Raw genomic sequence first — 21,329 nt, 5'->3', positions numbered from 1 at the left:
GGTTCATTCTGGTGTTTTTTGGACATCGTGAGCTGTTTCTACTCTAAACAGTAATTGTTTTTTTGTAGAAGTGGCTGAATTGGTATTGTGCCAGGTTAGTGAATTAAATAAGCTCACAGAGGCATCTGAATAAAATGAGAGCTAGCCCAAAGGAATCAGTGGGAACTTGCATCTAGAAGGACGTAGAACTGAGACTGAAGGAGGGGATCTCTCCTTTTTTGGCAGTCTTTTTTCCCTTTTTCAAATTCTTTCTTCCTTGTCCTTTCCCTAGTCAAATAAAATCCAGATAATTTCCTGGCCTCTGGAAAATTCTGCAGGAGGAAACTCAAGGAGATTGGGCAGTATAAAATTTGCCTGCTTGAAAAAGATAATGCCAAATGGTAGTGATGTTCCTCATTACTGAAGGATTTTTTTTTTAATGCCTTCAAAAATCAAACATCCACTAAACTGTTTTCACAGCTCCATTAGGAAAGAGATTCTGCTTCAGGCTGGTTTTATTTAAAGGATTTTACTCCTAGAACTTACGGCCTGCTCAGTTATCAAATCAGGATTTCAAACAGCAAGGAAAAAGGTGGTCTTTGGGCTACTTCCTATTCACAAGAGGCCACCAGATGGTAAATCCACCACACTGGTATGCAGCTTACTGATGATTTTTCTGCTGTTTAGCAGCTTGCTGCCAGTGCTGCTGAAACACTGAATTGCCAGCAAGCTTTTTCTCCTCCACTGTACCTCCTCTCCTAGGGCCTTAAACTAGCACCAGTTGGTGAGAAACCAACCAGCCGATATACCTGTGAAAAAGCTCCAGATGTGGGAAATAATTTTGTAGAGAATGCCAGCATTCCACACTTTTAGGCTGCTGTTTCAACAAAATGTGCAGCCATTGCTGCGTAGGACTCCTGGAGCATCTGTAACAGCAGGGAGTACAACTACTAGGGTTTTTTTAAACTAGTTTAGAGATCTTGCAGAAATTTAGCTGAAGAGCTGTCTAGAGAGCCAGAGATAAGGGAGGGCAATTTCAGAAGTTGCTGAATGTTCTTTTTGCCATCCAGCATGTATTACTTCCTTTGTATAGGATTCTGGAGGAGGATAGTCTGGTTTCTTTCATGCAGTTGTAAGGACAATTGAGAACAGACTTCCAAAAATGCTACTGTGCAACGATAATTTTACCTGCACAGGCTGTTCACAATTTTGCTATGGCACAAATACTATTTTCATATTGCTCTTTTTTAAAAAAAAAAAAAACTGGCAAGCTCTTACTGTTTTCCTAGAAATAAGAACACTTTCTCATTATGTTTCTTGTTGTTGTCATACTTTATTTTGAGAAAATAAATATTTAAACAAATCCAGTGTTGATGTTTGGTTTACATCACAGGATGGCTGCTTCATGCTTGTTAATGTAAATTCTGCAGAATGGGGAATGATCCTGTTGTCCTTTAAGGCATTGTTGTCTAAAACACTGGCCTCTGCATTAGTTTTTGTGTATTTTAATTGAAAAGAAAGGTATGATTTGCTGCCTTGATTTGCTGTGTTCTGGAAGAGATGTCTATGACTGTTCTTGGAGTGATTTTTCAGAAGCATGTGAGAGCTTTTGAGAGAAGCCGTAATGGGACAATAGACTTTTATAGCACTTGGATGACTTCAAAATTTTTATTTTTGTGAGAATAGTATTTGAACCATTTAACTCATGGGGTGAATCCAACTGAAAATCTCAGAGAAACAGCTGTCACTGTGAGAAAATATACATGACTATGTCTTTTTAAGTAGAAAGACACTGAAATGAATCACCTGTATTTGTTTGTTTATATCAATATGGAATGTTTCTGAGAAACTGTTCATCAGCAAGAAGTACATTATCTTTTTGACATTGTGTGACTAGTGTAGTTGCAAAATGACTCACTGAAGTGTATCTCTATTTTTTTGTTTGTTTGTTTTTATTTAAGCAGAAACATTATGTACCAAATAAGGTTCCTTACAGTTGCACCTCAACAGGAGGGAAGTGTTACAGAAGAACCAATTTCAGAAATTCAAACCAGACGGACCTGGCAGTTTGACTGGGCATTAAATAAACTGGATAACTCTGTCAGAAAAACTGGCCGCATCCCTAAAACTCTTCTACTAAAAGTCTTCCATGAAATATGCAGAACAGGTAAGTTGCTTCCAATTAAAACAAAATAAAAGCTAAATTTAAAGCTGCAATGTAGTGATTCATCAAACCAAGGAAATTAATTGAAAGCGTTCTGATTTATATTTTGTCTTTGAGTGTTGTTTAATCTGCTGCATATGTTGATGAACAGATTTTAAATGCTTTAGAGATGTTATTTTGTTTTGAATGCATGTTTGCTTTTCCAAGTTTTTTGTCTTTGGGAATTTATAAGTCTTGTAAAAATTCAGTGTATGTTTAAGAAATCTTATAATATCGTTTATTGTGGATTATTAATCTGGTAATGTTACACCTTCCTCATATAACTGTATTTTGCACTCTGAACAGGGATCATATCTGTTTTACACAGTATATTTTTAAAATGTCTGTAATAAACCATACTGTCCTTAAGAGGTGGCTTTAAAATGGAACTATACAGGGAAATGTGGAGGTGATTCCCAAGTTTCCATATTCCCAGGTAGCTGTGGTTATTCAGGACAAGAAAGCTTTATTTTTTTGAATAAAACAAAAATAAACAGCTGAGGCATTATTCATTCTGACAGATTCAATACCCCTTTGGCTAAAAATAGCCAGACTACATGAATATTTTGCAAACCAGGTACCACAATTGATAAGGTTTGGTACCAGTTAAGATGAGTCAGTGGAGATATTTTCTGAATATACGCACTAAGTACTGCTGCCAATATTTATTAATGACAGCATGTATTGTTTTCTTTTAAACTTTGCTACGTATTGCTCTGGACTCTTAATGGCTTGAATACCTGGGATGGTGGTTTTAAAAGTTTTGCAGTTCACTGTTTAAAAGCTGAGTTTTCAATTCATGCTCTCTTTCTGTTGAACTTCTTAGTTTTTTCTTTTTGCTTGTGATATCCTTTCTGATTCTCACTGCTTTGTCGTCTTTAGGTATAAACTTATAATTTGCGAGTTTAGGTTGGCAAGAGTTTAGGTTCTAAACTTACCTGCAAATCGCAGTTCTTCATGATCTTTGATTAGTTACACAGTCTTTAGGAAGTCATATTAACAAAAAGATTAATTGCTTATAGTGGTTTCCTTTGGCTGTGTAAGTATATTAAAAAAAAAAAAAAAAAGTAGAACTTCACAAGAGATTTAAATAGGATGCGATTAAAATAAGTGACAAATATTTCCATATGAAAAATTCAGTCCTTTTTTCATTAATAATATTGAAAACTAATTTAGCAAAAGTGTGGGAGGTTAGTTCTATTGATTTCTTAAAAAGATTTGCCTGTGTTTGTATTGTTCTTCCATTTCTAATTACAACATGAAAAGTGCCCCAAGAAGGTGCTTGCTGTAGATCTCTTGTCCTGCATCTTTCCATACTCATGCCAAACCTTTTCCTGTTTCTTTTGCCTTTCAAGGTACTCAGTCACTAGTATACTACTGGCATTGTGAAACTGGAGATGTGTTGGCATTTTTATTGCATGAACTAATTGTATGCAGGGATTTAAGAGTTAGTCAAGTATGATTTACCTCACCACTCCATTATGTCTGCAGAAGTTCAAATCCCCGTTTGCAATTTGTACCTGCCCCCTCTCAATGTTTTAACTTATTTCTCTTCTTCTCTCATTATTGCTTATTTTTTCCCCACTACTGCCTGTTTTTCTTCCCAGGTGAGTTTACTTTGTATAAATAACTTTTCTGCTGTAGATTGCACTCTTGAAACATAGTTTACAGTAGTTATGTGGTATCCTAGATTTGCTGGTCCTTTTTGGTACCTGAAAGTCTAATTCTAGACCGTATATAGCTTTCTGCTGTTGATGTTTTTTTACTTTATTTTGCCATTATTTTATAGCTGTTTCTATGGCTCTGTATAATTAAAAATTACACTTAAAGTGATCAGCAGCAGCTGGAGGTACCTTTATGCTGGGCTGTATGCTGGGCTTCTATGCCTCTTCTGCCTCTATGCTGGGCTGTACACAACTTTGGAGTGTTGGCATGATGATTTGGAAGTAACTTAAAAAGCATTAATGATGCTTTAGCCTTCAAGTAATTTTGGAAGTCTGAATCTTTCAAGTCTGCATGTATATCTCTGAGAGAGAAAACCTTACAGATTTTTTTCATCATTTATGTTGTATGTGAACATTTATCTTGCTGCTTCTTAGATGAAATTACTTCTGAGTATACCTTTCTCTGATAGGAAAGGAATAGACAACATTTTTTTGCCTTTTTTCTTTTTTTCCTTTACAGTATGCTGCTTTCTAAATAAACTCCTTTTTATTAGAAATTGCTGGGTTTGCGTATAAAGATGTGATTGAAAAAAATTGTATGTCTCCAGCTTATTGGGTAATCTGTGATAGATTCTGTAGCTCTGCCTTACTTTGCCTCAAGCATAAGGATAGTAGTGAAGTCCAAGAAAGACAGATGAGTTTATAGTTATTTTTTCGACATTCTGGGGCTAGTGCAGAAGTCAGAGAAGGTAGATATTGTTAAGGTTTCCTTCACTATTTTCTGGATGTAAATTATCTCATTTATTTTATATTGAGCATGGGCAGAAATGGAAATGGAAACTTAAATGTGGAATATCTCTGAACACCAGTTTTGGAATAGTATGGAATTGGTATGAAGGATTTTGACATTTTAGAAATTTACCAGAAAGTTACGTCCCTGTTAGGATGAAGTGATCTATGGATCTTGGATTGGGAAGTTTAAACTGCTGGATCATCCGAGTTTAGTATTTTATTTTGTACTTTTTAAAATTTCTGCTCAGCTGAGCTCATAATTGTACTAAGTGGTATGTTTTATCGTGAAACTTTTTCATGATGGCGCATAATAGTGTCATTGTTTAATCATAGTGTCATTGTTTAATCATTTGGGTATCCTGTTCAGTAAAAACCTTCAGTCTTGGAGAAGATTCTGTTCTATACAAAATGCTTAAATATTTCAGTGGGTCAGTCTTGAATCTGTTTTCTAATATTAAATGCATAATTATTTATAAAGAAATTTTTGGTTGTGTTCCACTTGCAGGGTGTCCAGGGAGTAATCAGACCTTGCTTTTGTTGCGAAGTTGTGGTGCTCTTTTACCAGAGGTATTGTCACCTGAAAGAACGGAACTAGCCCATATGATATGGGAGAAGATGAAAGAACTGGGTAGGCTGGTTTTTTTAGTCCCTCTTGCAAGAACAGCTATGTGTTTTAGTTACTTTCTTTGTAATAGAAGACTGAATGTATTTTAATAGTATTTAAATGTTAGGTTATAACAGCAAATACTCATTACTGAATAAACGCTAGGTTTTATTATTCAGGTGAGAGACCTGTTTCCTATTCTGGGAGTTATACTGACATCTAGGGGTGTTAATAATAAATCTAAAGATTTTTTTTTTTGTAAGATGCTTAAATTGGACTTTTGCTTGATTTTGGTTATTGTAAGAATGTATTTTACTTTTCTGTTGGATGTTACCATGATATCTGGTGGGCTGAGTATTCCTAGTAGCTATTTTATCAGATGATTTTTTTTTTTATTTTAAGTTAGTCATTTATCTATAGATGTTGCATAGGTGAACTGCTTCTTGATAGTAATATTGCTGAATCTGTAACATAAATACAGCTGTAGAGACTGTGGAATGGCATGCACACGAGCATTGATATTACTGTGCTCTTGTTATGTTTTAGCCTTTTATAAACATGTGTGCTGTTAAATAGATATGTGATATTTCAAAGGTGGGTAAAAGGAAGCAGTCTGATTATACATGAAGTTCATACAGAATAAAATTGATATGAAATTAATTACCTGAGAAAGCTATAAAATCATGTTGAATTTAGAGAATCTACATTCACTGACTGTGGTTGAAATATTTCCTTAGGTGCTGTGTATGATACAAGCCATTATAATGCTTTACTTAAAGTCTACCTTCAGAATGAGCACAAATTTTCTCCGACGGAATTCTTGGCCAGAATGGAGGAAGCTAATGTGCAGCCCAATCGAGTAGGTACCCTTTTACGATATCTTCATTCTTAATAGTAGTATCCATTTATTGGATGGAAATCATTAACTTCCCCGTTTTGTTTTCTGTAGGTTACATACCAAAGGCTGATTGCTGCTTATTGCAATGAGGGTGACATTGAAGGAGCGAGGTATTCTTTTGCATTTATGTTTAAAGGGATTTCCTCAAGATCTGTTTCTCATATTCCCTACCATTAATGTTAAAACTCATTTCAGTGTAATTCTTATAAGTTGAGCAAAGCGAAGAGGGCGTTTAAGTATATTTTAACCAAGCACTGAAGAGCAGTTTCTTAGAGACAGCTGGAACCTACACAAGCAAAATAAAAATAAGTGATAGACCAGTGTGTTCAAATCAAATTATATTCCAGTTGCTCAGAAAATAACTTGTTTTGTCATTTCTAGAGCCAGCGTGAAAAAGTGTGAGGTTATGAAGGCTTACTGCCTATGTAAGAAAATGGCTACTGAGAATAAAGTGGGCTAAGGAGCGAATACTAGTAATTCTGTTTGTTGTTGTTTTTGTTACGCAGGGCTTGCTCATATCTAACATTTTAATTTTAGCAAGGTTAAGTTGCAACAATGTGATTACTGGACATGAGAAACAAGTAAAAGGAAGATAAAAATAAAAAAAAACCCAGCCCCACCCTTGTGTCTGCATATTTCAAAGTGACAAATACAATTCATCTGAAAAAATGAAAATGACCAAATTATGAGCATATTATGCAGCATCCCCAAATGTAATTGCTCAGTGAGATCGGGATTTGGTTTTGTTTGATGATACAGTACTTGTCTAGCAGAGCAGCAATAGCTCAGTAGTTTATCTTTTTGAAGGAAAAAATATCTAATCATTCATTGTCTTGTATTTTGCAGTAAGATTCTTGGATTTATGAAGAACAAAGATCTTCCAATCACTGAGGCAGTATTCAGTAGCCTTGTGAAAGGTCATGCAAGATCAGGGTAATGTTTAATACCTTTTTTCTTTTGTTTTCTTTTAGTTGTAGTACAATATGAAGTGATACTGTACAGAAAAATTACATGCTGCAGAATAGTGTGATGGTTTTGAGTAATAATGTATAGAAGACTGTCTTTTTATACATTTTTTGAAGCAAACCAGGGCTATTTAACAAAGGAAGTAGATTTTTCTTGTGTCTGAAAATCTTGAATTTCAAGATAAATTACTGTACTTTTGCACTGTTTGAAAAAGAAATTTGCTGTACTTAGTTTTGAACTTTTTCAACTGTTAAAGTTCAAAGAATATTTTAAGTGATACAATAATTAAAAGATTTGCACTTCCACCTTTCAGGATTTGCTTAGTTCAAGTAAGTTTCTCTATGCTTGTTGCAGTCTTTGTTTCCAATTCTAATTAATTTAATGTGGAAATGTGGAAGGCACAATAAACATTATTATGATTAAATCTACTGAAGGTCTTTTAAATTCTTTTAGAGATATGAAGAGTGCAGAAAATATCCTTTCAGTGATGAGGATGGCCGGTGTTGAACCAGGTCCAGACACCTATTTATCACTGCTGAATATGTATGCTGAAAAGGGTGATGCTGGTAGCATTAAAAAGGTATTGCAAGTTTGAGTTTAAATACAACTTGTTTGATCTTTTGTTCAATTTAACTTTGGAATGCTTTCTATCCGTGCAGGAGGAATAATACTGAATTTTATACTGAATTTTATAACTTGTTTCCTCCTAGTCTGCAGCAATTAAGCAAATTTTTTTTTTTTTTTTGCATCTGAATAGCTGGTTAACTGAAAGCAGTCTCATACTTTATGAAAAATACTTGTCTTTTGATAGTTGCCTTTCACTCTGAGAAGATATGTTTGCCAGTGAGTGATTTAATAATTCAGTTTTTTTTAAAGACAAATAGTGCATGTGAGATACTTATGTATTTATTTATAAAAATAAATAAAAAGTAAACCTTGATTATCCTGCTCCCATTGAGCCATTCTTTGGCTCCCACTGAAGCCACAGAGTCTTTCTAGTAAAACTGAATTTTTTTTGAGAGTTCATGCCAACAACTTAGGTATTGATGAAATGTGGATAAGATAATGCTGCCTTACAGCCCTTTGTGTAGCTGATTTTTTTTCAAGTATTCTCTCTTACTTTTTTTTAAATCAAAGAAGTATTTGGAAAGGAATGAGAAAAGAAAATTGTTTTTAGTTTAATAAGTAGTATCAGATGGAGAGGAGCAAATCAAGGAAGAGGGTGTGGGAAACATAATACTGTTCTGTGATTTAGAAATTAAACAAATCTTCATCAACCAACCTTCTTCCAAATACTATAAAAAACTTTGAATAATCATTCTCTCCTTTTCAAAGTAATTTCATTTGAAAGTCATCTCACAATGGGAATACCTCTGGTGTTTTCGTATATTATTAGATACTAGAGGGAAACTATCTATTATATCCCTTTTATTTTTTTACAGTCTAAAGGTGTTTGAGGCCCTCTCTATAAATCCTGGGTATTCTTTATGCCATATTCCACGTATCTAAACCCGTGGTTTTAAAAAAGGAAAAAAAACAGCTTTTTGTGATGATTTTTTTTTTAATGTATCCTGTTTTGAGTCACTTTAGAGTTTATTAAAGTTAAATTTATTCTGGTTTACAGACTCTAGAAGAGGTTGAGAAGACTGAAGGGTACCTTATGGATAGGATTTTGATGCAGGTGATTTTTAGCCTTGCCAAGGCTGGATATCCTCAGTACATCGAAGATATTAAAGAACGCATAAGATTTGAAAGGGAATTAATTCCAGGTATGTCCTTGGTTACCACAGCAGTGTTTTGCTACTCAGGGTGGAGAGGGAAAGCATTTTCTTTTTTCTTTTTTTTTTTTTTCCCCCCAACAATAACTGATGTTACCAAAAATAGGTAATTTTGTACTTTTCTCTTGAATACTTAGGGAAAATAATATTTTTGCCATTAGTTTGTGGATTCATTTGTGCTGCTTTAGATCACATTTTATAAAATTTAAATATAAACCAATTTTAATAATTTACGTAGGAAAATTAATCTACCAATTTTTTTAACTTCTAAAATTCATTAAGATTTTATAGGAAAGCAGTAAGTGTGGAGTCCTTTCTTCAAACACTGTTGTAATTCCTGTTGTGACAGCTCTTTGTGAATATCATAAAAAGGGAGACTAAACACTGAATATAGTTTTCTTTATCTACAGTTAAAGTCACTTTTGGATCCCAGTATGCATAATCTGATTGATAACTGTTAATTATACTTCATCCATTTTTTCTTTTTTTGACGTGTCTAGAAATGTGTTTCTCTTATTTAGTATCCTTCTGTCATGCTGCAGTGGTGATGCTTCTGTAATTTTTGACATGATCTTCTAATGGGAAAAGTGAATTTCATTGATAAATATAAATAATTCTGAAAAAGGTAGTCTCAAGTTTTGTTGGTTAATCATGTTTAAAAGTATGCTAATGATACTTGTAAAACATTTACTTTCCTAGCTTTCACTAATTTTTCGCATTTATTTTAATGCGAAATAGTTATATGCACTTATTTAATTTTGTTTTTCTCTGTTTTTCAATTGCTAGATGCAATGAACCTGTGTTTGACCCTGATAACTCATGGCTTTGAAGATATAGGTTTCCATATTTTGAAGTCTCTTAATCATTTATCACGTGATAATATGGACCAGGGTAACTTCTTCTTGCAACACTGTGTAAATAGAGATATGGTATGCAGAATAGTAATACTTTTTTCTTAATATACTAATAACAGTATATTTATTTAGTTTAATGCAACTGTGAAGATGGAAAATGGTAAATTTGTTTTGCACGGTTCTTAAAGAATAAAAGAAGGATTTTAATATTTCATATCAATTTGCATAGTAAATTGAAATTTACAAAGGAATCATGTTTGGCATGTGTAATATACATCTCCTAAACATTAGAAGAATCTGACATTCTTAACAAGTTGAGAAATTGAAAAATATATTAAATTAATTTTTGAAATTCTTTGTAGCCTGTGAACAAGCTGAAGCAATTTTGTAGTGAGTTAAAAGAAGCAAAAATGCACTCGGCACCGTTACCATTTATTTTGCGTTGCGCTTTGGAGGCCAACAAATCAGGTATTCTCCATATTTAGTTATTTTACATATGTTTATTTAAAGTACTTGGTCATTGTTTAATTGACTTATGAATGTTTTCAGCCTTGGCCATTGATGTGATGAAGATGATGAAAGAGGAAGGCTTGCCACTCAGACCTCACTATTCCTGGCCGCTGCTAGTTGGGTTCCAGAAAGAGAAGAATCTTAAAGGTTAGTTATCTGATAAATGCTCCTCTAGCTTTATTGCATACCTAGTGCACAAATCTTTGTTAAAACATTGCTATGAGATTCAGCAGGCTCTTGAAAGTAAACGAAGACCTTGCTGCATGTCTGTCTTTGTTGCAAACAATTTTTCCTTCAGAAAGACTTTTTTTAAAACCTCCTTTCTTACTTAATCATGGTACAGTTGTACAAATTTAAAGTCTACCTTTGCTTAGAAAGATGTGAGAGAGTGTTTAATTATCTTTCCAACTCTTCGCATTCTTTCTGCCTTCCACTGGTTCTTTTTGCTGCTCATGACCTTTTACAGAGTTTACTCTTGAAGAAACTGAAATCTGAGAGAAGAATTTAAAAGTAAGGTTATGTTATAATAGTCCTTTTGGACTGCAAACCGAATCCTTTTTTTCAAGCCAACTTCTTATTATCTGCATGATAAGCCAAACATGAGTTTTGTTACAATAATAAAAACTACAGGAGAACTTCCATTGCTGAATGTGTGAGCCTGACCTGACAGCATACTGATTGAAGGACAGAAATGCTCAATCTTTGGGATTCTTAAGTAGGTTTAAGCATTTAGCATACTTTCCCCTGTTACACATGGGGATGTCTACAGGATATGAATAAGAATGGAACAAATATTAAATTTTAGAGTACAGTATCTAATTCTTTGGTTTGCGTTATTGGTAATTCAGAAAGAATGGTATTGTAAAAAGATGCTTTTAACAGAAGTACTTCCCCCTTGGGGAAACAAAAAACTGTCTTTTTCATCTTATCTCACAGTATAATGTGCTTTAGAATGAGATGCAGAGTTGTTAGTATGACACTGGGTGACAAACAAAATGCACAAACAAAAAAAAAGTGCTTTTAGCAGACTCTTCATATTGCAATTTTATCTTAAATATACAGTCACATTCCAGTTTGGAAGAAATGCTGAAACAAGTATTCCCTAATTGTTTCTGGCTATAAAAATGTCTCAAGTCTTTTTCAAAAAGCCTTTGTGAAAACAATATTCAGTTTTTATTAACTCCTTAGGCTCTGTTCCTGCTAGACTACTTCCCGAGTTTATCTTCTCCCAGGTTTTCAAATGCTTGAAAGTTCTATGATATTTTTAAAGTCTGGCGACGTTGTTTTAGTTGGGTCCTTTGTGACTTGAAGTACAATATTGCCAAAAATAAGTAAATTGAAATCCGTGTCATACTTCTCTATGTGGATGCTGTCTACTGCAAAAACATGCTTTCTGTTATTCCATGGAAAATTTCACCTCACTAACACAATTATAAGAGACGTCTGAAGTATTTTTAGATGTAGAGTTAGCTCCCAAAACTGAAGCAATATCTGACCGTCGAGGGAAACTTAAGTCTTCGTATCTCTTTTGGTCTTTGGCAAGATCAGAAGTTGTCTTAATTTGGACTCCTACTGTAGAAATCGACTATACTTTGGCTAATAGTTCCTCCTTTGGCTAATAGTCATGTAAGCAAATTGAGAAGAAAACTGATGAAGGAACCCTGGCTTGCTTTGCCATTTTCTAGAGAGCCTTTCTTTTTCTAGCTGCAAAGGCATTGGATACATAAGCTTCCGTATGGCTGCATGATAATACTGTGGATTTGCAAACATGTTTTTGTAACCTGGTGCTTAGTCTCTGAGTTTGAATTGTCCAGTGGGAACGTTACTACTGTGTGCATATCTACAAAAGTCAGTGATTTTGCAATTCTTAAAATGCATAAGATATCATAAGATACCTGAGCAGTTTCTTCTGCAGTGAAGAATTAGTGGAATTATTCTTGCTGCAGTGAAAGAAGTTGTCTTGTTCTTTCCCATGTGTTAGCTCACATTCATTTTTTTGAAATTTAATAATAAAAAAATGAGTAAATAACATCCACTATCTAAAAATACAACCAATATGCTTGAAGAAAGTAAATAGGGGGAAAAACCCACCCACCCTGAAATTGTTTCATAGAAATAATAGAACAAAAAATAATGCTGCTGCAGTGAGAACCTAAAGATGACAGCAGATAGTAAATGAACAGAATGGTGCTTTCCAGCAGCAAAAAATAATAGAGCTGTGTGAACAAAAGTATAGATAGACACTGTATCACATCTCAGACCAAAAATGAGGTAATAATTCCTTTCTCTACAAAGTAGTAATGCCCGGCCTAGTGTGTGTAATTTTGCATGTCGGTATAGGTAAGGCTGAAAACGGACAAGAACTTTGAGGAAAAACTACTAAAAACTGATAGGATGTAGACAGTGGACTAAGTAATCATTAAAGAACATAGAATATAAGCAACAACCTATCTAGAACTGCAGGGTACAAATGTCTGAATCAGTATGTATAATGTGACCCAAACAATTACATGAACAGTAGCAATGTTTAATTATACGTTTATCTAATGTTTATTACAACAAAAGCTGACACTGGATATCAAAGGAAATTCCCTAACTTCTGTATTATGGAATTGAGTTTGAAGGAAAAGTAGCAGTGAAGTGGGGCTAAGGGGAATGAAACTAAGCAAGGCCATTTTTAAATATATTGTAGAGAACTTAAACACTCTGAAATAACAAACAGCTTTTTTCAGTCGTTTTACACAGGCAAATAATTTCAGATGGGGCATTCTTGCTTTTATGCGCATCTGTTATATAAGTTCATAATTACTTATTTCCATAGTATTTACCTAAGTAAATGCTGTTAGGCTTTTAGGAATGGAAAGTGCTTGCAGGGTTTAAAAGATCAATATGCGGTGGATCGGAAACTGTTACTGGCACGGAGATTCATCTTGTATCAGATTATACACTAACAACAGGAGGGCGTGGTATAAATAAGCAGAAATGTTTGACTTACACGTGTTACTGAATATTTTATAGCTCCCCTTCATCTTTGTATAATCATGTTATTTTTAAATACAGTTTTTAAAAGTCAGTTGTGTATTTCACTTTTGTTTTCTACTGAACGGTTATATACACAAAGCATGGTTAGTGAATGGTAATTCAGTTTTTACTTTGGGAAATAAGGGAAATAAGAGTCTGAGTCTAGAGAGGAATAAGGATGGTGATTTCACAAAGTAACTGCTTGAAATACTGTTTTGTGGTTCTGGCAAAGAACTTTCTGAGTGCATCTGAAATTAACAGCACAGCAAAAATATGTTAAATATTATGTTGTTTTCCTGAACGCAACCTCACTTTTCGAACTGGAGGGGTATTTTTTTTGTTTCCTTAGAAAACTGCTTAAAGCCCAATTTTACTGCTGTTGCACGTGTAGAACTGCCTTAGAAATCCCCCCTGTTCTGATGGGACTCTTTAGGAAGAAGGCACGACTTACTGTGAGAAACTTTGGAAATGAAAGGTGGACTAAAACGCAAGTCTCACTTTTCACTTCTTGAAAAGCAGCAAGTTGCTCTGCTCTACCACAGAAATATTATAATCATCTTGTAATTCATAATACATCATGTATTTGTTCTCGGATATACTGATTCGAGGCTGGAATCTGTTCTGTTGGGGTGTTCAAGTGCCATTTCCAGTATTGACAAAAAGGAGAACAGAAGTTTGGCTGTGTTTTGTTCCCTATTTCTGTCCTCTTTCCACTCACTCAATTATTTGATTTTAGATACTCACCTCTTGCCGTCCTTGCATATCTCAGCCCAAGATCTCAAAAACCTGTTCTTGATCGAGCAGGGAGATGGCTGGAAGACTTTACTGTGGGTTTTAGTCATACCCAGTCTTCTGGATCAGTGGTCTCCAAAGTGGGGTGTGCAAGGCAATACTCTGGGGTGTAAGCAGGCTGTTAATAAATTAAAAAAAAAAAAAAAATATTTCATCTTTTTTTACTTTCTGGTTTTGTGTATGTTTTATAATGTGCATAATATATCAGTGCAGTAGTACGTGTATATAATGCCTAAATAAGTATACATGTATTGGGGGTGTGTTCTCAAAGTTTGGGAAACCAGTGTTCTAGATAAATGTGACTGCACTTCTGTCTCTCGCTTTTTCAGTCTGTTCTTTGGTTTGGGGGGAGAGAAGAGGTTAGTGTATTTTCCAATATGAGGAGCAAAGAATTTCTAAAAGTCCACACACATAATGCTCAAATCCTATTTCATGCATGTATTTGACAATTTCATAGTATTTTGATTGAAGTGGGAACGTTCCATTGCTTTGTATTGTGGAAGATATTTCTGCGATAATAAAGTAATTCTGCTCTCAATGAGGTAGGAAATGTGTGCAAAATTGTAGGATTCTGTGTTGGTTTTTATTAATCTGCTATTCCCCCAGAAAATTGTACATCAGCCATCTTAGAAATGAAGAAATGTGTAGCAGTATTTTTTTTAAGTTTGTGATTAATTTGGCTATGTGCTATTGTTACTGGAATTCCTCCTTAATCTGCATCTCACTGTTGTGCTGGTGTTCTAATCTTCATATGTACCCTTTCCTACTCAGGAACTGTGCCCTAGTAGACATTTGTGACAAGCCCGTTTTCTGCTCTGTTCTAGATACAAATCTGAACTCAAATCTCCTGAGTTTACCACACTTTATTCACTATGGTATCTAGTTCTCGGTTTTCAAAATAATTTCTAGCGATACAGATACAGTTATTTTTGAAAAGGTTTCAGCGTAAGAGGACTTAATGTATTTTTTTGGGAAGTTGAAAACATGAAAAAGAAAGTAGCTGTCAAAATTTGAAAGGTATCAAGAAGGACTTACTGTAATTAATTCTTTATTCATATTTTTTCAGATTCTGGGCCAAAATCAAGAGTTTTGTTTAAGGCAAACTTGAACAGATGATGCGACTTTAATCTAGTGTGACTTGCCTGCATGTATTTTCAAGTGCTCAAAGGGAATTCACATTTGATTATTTGCACCATAGTGCACTGCATAAAATATTCATGGAAGTGTCACTTTTCCATAGGTGGCACTCCGGGGCAAAGACAGGGACTTTGGGAAACTTTACATTTTTAAAGTAATAAGTATGAAATGCAAGTTGAAAAAAACATATGCTGTTTGGTACTGGTGTCCTGCAGCAACTGACAAATCATTTTTAGACCAGCAAAAAATTATAATACCTGTATTGGTTTTGACAGGGGTTCAGAGTTTGCTAGCTAGGGTTACTGTAAGAAGTTTCTGCAAATCAGAAGAGTGTGAGCAATTATAAAGCGTGACATGTACTCCAAAACTCTACACTAATTGCTGAACTATTAGTTTGGTATCTGTTGTCTTCAAATGCATATCTACAGTAGTAATATACAGTCTAGTTGTGTGAATTGATCTGAACCCTGTAGAAGTTATAATGTAGTTTCACTGGGGCTTGGGAGACTCCAGCCTTTCTCTGAATTTCCAGTTTGAAGCTGATGCGTTGATAGAGTAATCAACCTGTTTGCTTACAAAGATGTTATTGTTTTAAACAAATTTAGAGACAAATCTTGAAAGTTTGCCTTGCTAATCAGGATTGGATTCTGGGAACAAAGCTAAGAATGTATTATGTATTAAAGAATGCATTTGTGTCTTGAATTTGATTATATACTTTACACCAAATTTCAGATTTGTTTTTTATGCATAGTAATATGGACATTGTGATACATAGCTCTAAAAGATGTTTTGCAAACATGACTAACTGTCATATATTCACTGTGTTAGAAAATAACTTTGTATACTAGGAATTTCCAAACTAGCTGAGAGTTTCATGTTTTTGATAGTACAGAACAGGAAGTTCAGTAAATCTATTTTAAGTTTCACAATTAAGAACTTTATTAACACCTAAAATAAAAATGCAGAATTTTGCATGGCAATTTCAAGGAGCGAAATTGAGGAGACAAGTCCTTTTTTTGAAAAGCAACATTTATCTTTAAATGTTGAGTCTCAAGTTTTCATTTTTCTGAAATGCTTAGCCTTACCAATTTTGCCTTTATAGGTATTTTTGAGGTCCTCAAAGTGATGCACGAGTTGGGGGTGGAACTTGATACAGAAACATACACAGACTATGTTTTTAAAAATTTTGCTGATAGTGAAACTGCCCGTGCCCAGCTGAAGGTGAGTTTACATTTAGAATTCATAAAAATGACTATTGTGTGGCTTGTTTTCCTATGTCCTGTGAAGCCTTTAGATCCCAGTAGTGCTCTAATTATCAACTTGGTATGATGAAGCCTGTTCAGAATATTTAGACTACTTTTGAAACAGTTGTTGCACTGATGGTTTGTTTACCGTGTCTTTCTCCTGCTGCTTTTCTTTCTCCTGCTGCTTTTCTTTCTCCTTTTCAGAGCTAACCAAAATATTTTGCACAAGACTTACTGTCTTTCTGTTTCCTGAAGTGGAAAACTAAATAAATGAATTGTGTCCTTTTTTTACTGAGGATTAGAAGTATTACAGTTGTTTCTGGTGAATTTTTTTTTTTTTTTAAACTTGCTAAAGAATTCAGAATTGCAGACTAACTGTCCCACTCTTTCTGCTTTTGGTAACGTTGTCTCTTGCAGTTGATTTCAATACAAAAGCTGGATAGTTTTTGATCAGTCCAACTTATCTGGCTAGCCATGTAGACTTCTGTAGAGCACCTTCTATGTTCTCAACATGGAATGCCAATGTCCTTTGGGAAGGAAGCAGTTAAAAATACAAAGAATCAGAAGGTTTTCTCTGTGTGTACTTCCAATGATTGATTGCTTTATCTCTAGAAAAATGACTGCCTGTTTGAAACTGTTGGACTCTATGTAGCAGAAATAAGACATGAAGCAGCACATGGGAGACTGAACAATGTTCTTTCTCTATGTAAGTATTTTTCATATTGTGTGTTACTACATACTTGGCTGTAGTGTTGATTGGTTGTAGGCTAAGAGATTTACATGTATTAATACAAGAGGTTTAAAGATATGTGGGAAACTTGAGCAAAGCTTTTATTATGTGAGGTCCTCTATGATGAGATGTCAGACTGCTTGAAACTACCAATTTGGGACAACATATCATGGTTAAATTCTTCTTTAGTATTGAACCTGGCCATAAGATTTACATATAAGATATTTACAAATCACAGATTGTGATATGATTATGATCCTCTTTTACTTAGAGGGCTTAAGGAAACAATTTGCCTTGCACAATGACTGTTAAGTTGTTGGTGCGGGGATTGTTTTTGTTTGCAGCATCTTACAACAGGGTGCTAGTCTAACAATATGGCTCTGAAGTACTACTGGATTATTAATGAAAGAACCAACTTTAAAGAACTGATTGGCACTGACGTTAACCTGAGGGTGCTCTGCTGATCTGTTGGTCATGGAAGTTATGTGTATAAATTTGATGGGTTAATTAGGTGATGAAGTTGTAACAGCATGAGTTAATCACTTTTTAAGAGTTTTCTCCAAAGACTGTTCTGATGCTCAGTGCTTGCAGAAGTGCTGTGGTTAATCCCCAGCTGGCAACTAAGCCCCACACAGCTGCTAGCTCACTCCCCCCTGGTGGGATGGGGGAGAGAATCAGAAGAGTAAAAGTGAGAAAACTGGTGGGTTGAGATAAAGACAGTTTAATAGGCAAAGCAAAAGCTGCGCACGCAACCAAACCAAACCAAGGAATTCATTCACCACTTCCCATCGGCTGGCAAGTGTTCAGCCATCTCCAGGAAAGCAGGGCTCCATCATGTGTAATGGTTACTTGGGAAGACAAATGCCATCACTCCGAACGTCCTCCCCTTCCTTCTTCTTCCCCCAGCCTTATATGCTGAGCATGATGTCATACGGTATGGAATATCGCTTTGATCAGTTGGGGTCAGTTGTCCCAGCTGTGTCCCCTCCCAACTTCTTGTGCACCCCCAGCCCACTCGCTGGTGGGGTGGGGTGAGGAGCAGCAAAGGCCTTGACTCTGTATAAGCACTGCTCAGCAGTAATGAAAACATCCTTGTGTTACCAACACTGTTTTCAGCACAAATCCAAACACAGTCCCATACTAGCTACTGTGAAGAAAATTAACTCTATCCCAGCCAAAACCAGCATGAAAAGTTAATATATATCATTGACTGAATCTATGGGATGATTTGCTTGATTAAGTAGGAATATATGTTTCTCTTCAAAATTCAAAGCAAATACAGTTTTCCTTTGCCTAGTATACTGAGACAATAATAAAACACCTAAATTTGGACTAAATCTGCCACAGAACTCTTTTAAACAGCAGTTTTATGTGTCCAAGGTTCAGGGAAAATCTTAAGCAGTCTTGTGCTGCAATTGTTATTAACAGTTTTATTTAACAAATAGAAATATGTAGTCTATACACCATGACCCTCGGAAGCTGTTGTGTTGAAAATGAGTAGTTACTCATCAGTGATTTAGTTTTTGTATTGGAGATTTATCAATTAGTGAATCTTTAAGATTCACCTTACATTCTGCCATTATTTTGTTTGTTCTTTTTATAAAAAAAAAAACCATTAACCATGAAAAATGAAGTACCTAAAATAACTTTGAAATTTTTTTTGAAAGGATAACTATTTATTAGGAGCAATGAAATCTCTTCTGGAAAGTGAAATAGGGGTTTTATTTTTTTGCCTACATGAAAAAGTAGACCCACCCCTGCACACTCATTTTGGTTAACTGAAATACTCAGGTTTTAATGTGGTATAAGGCACAAATACGTGTGTGCCTGGTATATGGTAAATGTATATAATACCAAAAGTATGATACAGGCTCATATAGTAGGCTGCATTCTGTCTTATTGTCATGAAATTAGTCTCACATAGTGTATTATTTAGCTGTTGTCTGTAGTGGTATTGTAGTGGTATTTCTGTGTGCAAAGACCGGGGTTAATAATTCGTGGAGACATACAAAATTTCTTTTGAACTTGAGCTTTAAAGGAAGGTACTTCCATAAATAGTTTACCAAGCTGAAATGAATGCTAGTAAATCTAATTAGCACCTATGTAATGATAAGGCACAGATATTAAACAGCTGATTTTTTTTTTGCTTGGTTGGTTTTTTTTTGACTTGGCTCCTTTTGCAGTATTACAAAGAGGGGAAAACAGATGCAGTATGGAAAATAGTTCAAGATTGTCTCATCAGTGTAGTCAGGGAAGGCAAAGGTTGGTTATTAATGCTGGTTGCTATCTAGGTGTATTGATTCAGCTTCTCATACCTTCTAATATATAGATTTCTGCTACTGACAAGATGAAAACTATGAAGCATCAGCTGAGGAATCTGGGCGCATAAGGCGGTGTACATGAGAGCCGCTTTTTCCCTTTATCATGCCGTTCCATTCCACTTCATTGTCAGCCTCTTGATTTTCCCAGACTTGTTTGTTGCTAAGGAAACCAGGTTGCCGATTGTCAGCAGCAGCTGAGCATACTGAGATGCTTTTCTGCTCGTCTTTTTATGAGCAAAAAGTTTATTATACCACTGGAGGAGGATTTGTATTGAGGGTTTCTTGAAACCAACTTTACCTGAGATTTTCAAACTAAAATAAACGTTCCAGCATTTAAACTTAATTTTCTAAACACCTGGAGTTAGACTAAGGAATGGTTTTAGCATGTTGTTCCTGCCTTTTATTTTCCAGGTTCTTGTAGAGCTGGTGTTTTTTTTTCAGTTCTCTTCTACCATACACCATATTGCAGCCCTTGCTGAAAGGGCCCATACAGGACTTAAATGCATCTACTACTGTATTTTTTTTCTTTGCTGGACTATGGTGCTGGAATGAGAGACAGCAATTCTAGAGGAAGAAGGTAGAATGATTTGGAATATTTAGCCAGGAAATTATGTAAAGATGAGGACATAGGGCATAACTGTAAATGACCTCTCAGGGACATCTAATTTTAAGTAATTTTACAGTTTCCTTTGTGTTCAACCAATATCGTAAATATCAACATTTAGAACTTTGTATCTTTCTCTTTTTTCCCCTTATGTTTAACTTAATTCAGTGGATAGCACTTTAGATGGAACTACTTTTTCTTTCTTGTCAGGCAATTTACACTGGTAGAAGCAAACACCTAAGAAAGTGTCATTGTTGTTGTTGGGGTTTTTTTTTGTTTGGTTTGGTTTGTTTTTTTTTTAAATAAAAAAAATAGAAGGCAAAATTGTAAAGCCTATTTTAAGGCGGGTAGTCAGTCTGAAACAATTAGCAAACCATTTGCCTGTGGTGGATCTTTTTTTGTTCCGGAGCTAATATCTCAAGTTTTCTTGATTAGGATTGTTTGGGTTTTGTTTTGCTTTTTGGAACATAATATTTTCTTTGGTCTTGTACTTTATTACAGATAAAATGCTTACTCCTGTTACTAATTTGTATAAAAGACTAATGTATTAACTATCGCCATTAAAGGCAATGAAGAGGGAAAAATCTCTTTTAGAATATTTGATCTCTTTTGAAATGGAGCAGCTTTAAAGCAGATAAAACCAGGACTGTTTCAAATATCCTGGTATTTTAAATTTTGATTTACAAAAGTTTGTCAGCGTTTACTAAACTAACGGAATAGTTTTTCTAATGACACCCTATTTACGTGACCTACTGACTTGTTGCAGTTCAGGGATTTTTTTAAAATGACTATTTAGAAACATTTCTTTCATTTACAGTGTCTTCAGCAAGCACACCTCCTATTGATATTCGTCAGTTTAGAAACAGCCTTATTTTGGGTTTTAAAAGGTAAGGTTGCTCTACGAATACCTCTTTTTTAACTCTGTAGCAAAGTTCCCTCTCTCTTTTTGCCTTGTTGAGCACAAGTCTGCGCAGTCTCCTTCCCCCCCACTCCAGGTTTGAAAATTTAAGAGTAGGGTTCCAGCTGTAGCAGATCTGAGGGATATCTTTGTTCCTTTCTGCTGTCCCTGGTTCCCTTGCCTCTACTATATATGAGCATATCTTTGAAGTATTATATATAGTAGATTAAAAAGAACTTCACTGTTCTTGTTTGTTCTGTGGTATGACAGTATATGAACTGGTAGTAAACATTCGGGGTTTTATCTTTATTCACTTTTTTGTTTATAAACTGCT

General features: G+C 34.9%; 1 protein-coding gene across 1 annotated transcript in view; it reads left to right on the top strand.

The window, feature by feature from the left end:
• Positions 1-1,947: 1,947 nt before the first annotated feature.
• LRPPRC (leucine-rich pentatricopeptide repeat containing) overlaps positions 1,948-21,329 on the top strand; it is a gene marked incomplete at its 3' end in the record, with an annotated part of 55,437 nt that continues 36,055 nt past the window's right edge. The window contains exons 1-13 of the mRNA XM_009580685.1: positions 1,948-2,146; positions 5,144-5,266; positions 5,980-6,101; positions 6,192-6,250; positions 6,987-7,073; positions 7,560-7,686; positions 8,731-8,875; positions 9,671-9,813; positions 10,101-10,206; positions 10,288-10,395; positions 16,301-16,419; positions 17,055-17,148; positions 20,915-20,984. Of these exons, the coding sequence (XP_009578980.1) occupies positions 1,951-2,146; positions 5,144-5,266; positions 5,980-6,101; positions 6,192-6,250; positions 6,987-7,073; positions 7,560-7,686; positions 8,731-8,875; positions 9,671-9,813; positions 10,101-10,206; positions 10,288-10,395; positions 16,301-16,419; positions 17,055-17,148; positions 20,915-20,984 (1,499 nt within the window). The remainder of the gene's footprint in view (positions 2,147-5,143; positions 5,267-5,979; positions 6,102-6,191; positions 6,251-6,986; positions 7,074-7,559; positions 7,687-8,730; positions 8,876-9,670; positions 9,814-10,100; positions 10,207-10,287; positions 10,396-16,300; positions 16,420-17,054; positions 17,149-20,914; positions 20,985-21,329) is intronic.

Source organism: Fulmarus glacialis, unplaced genomic scaffold, assembly GCF_000690835.1.
Source record: "Fulmarus glacialis isolate BGI_N327 unplaced genomic scaffold, ASM69083v1 scaffold16336, whole genome shotgun sequence".
In the NCBI taxonomy this organism is placed as follows: domain Eukaryota; kingdom Metazoa; phylum Chordata; class Aves; order Procellariiformes; family Procellariidae; genus Fulmarus; species Fulmarus glacialis.
This window is presented reverse-complemented; position numbering and strand designations above follow the sequence as displayed.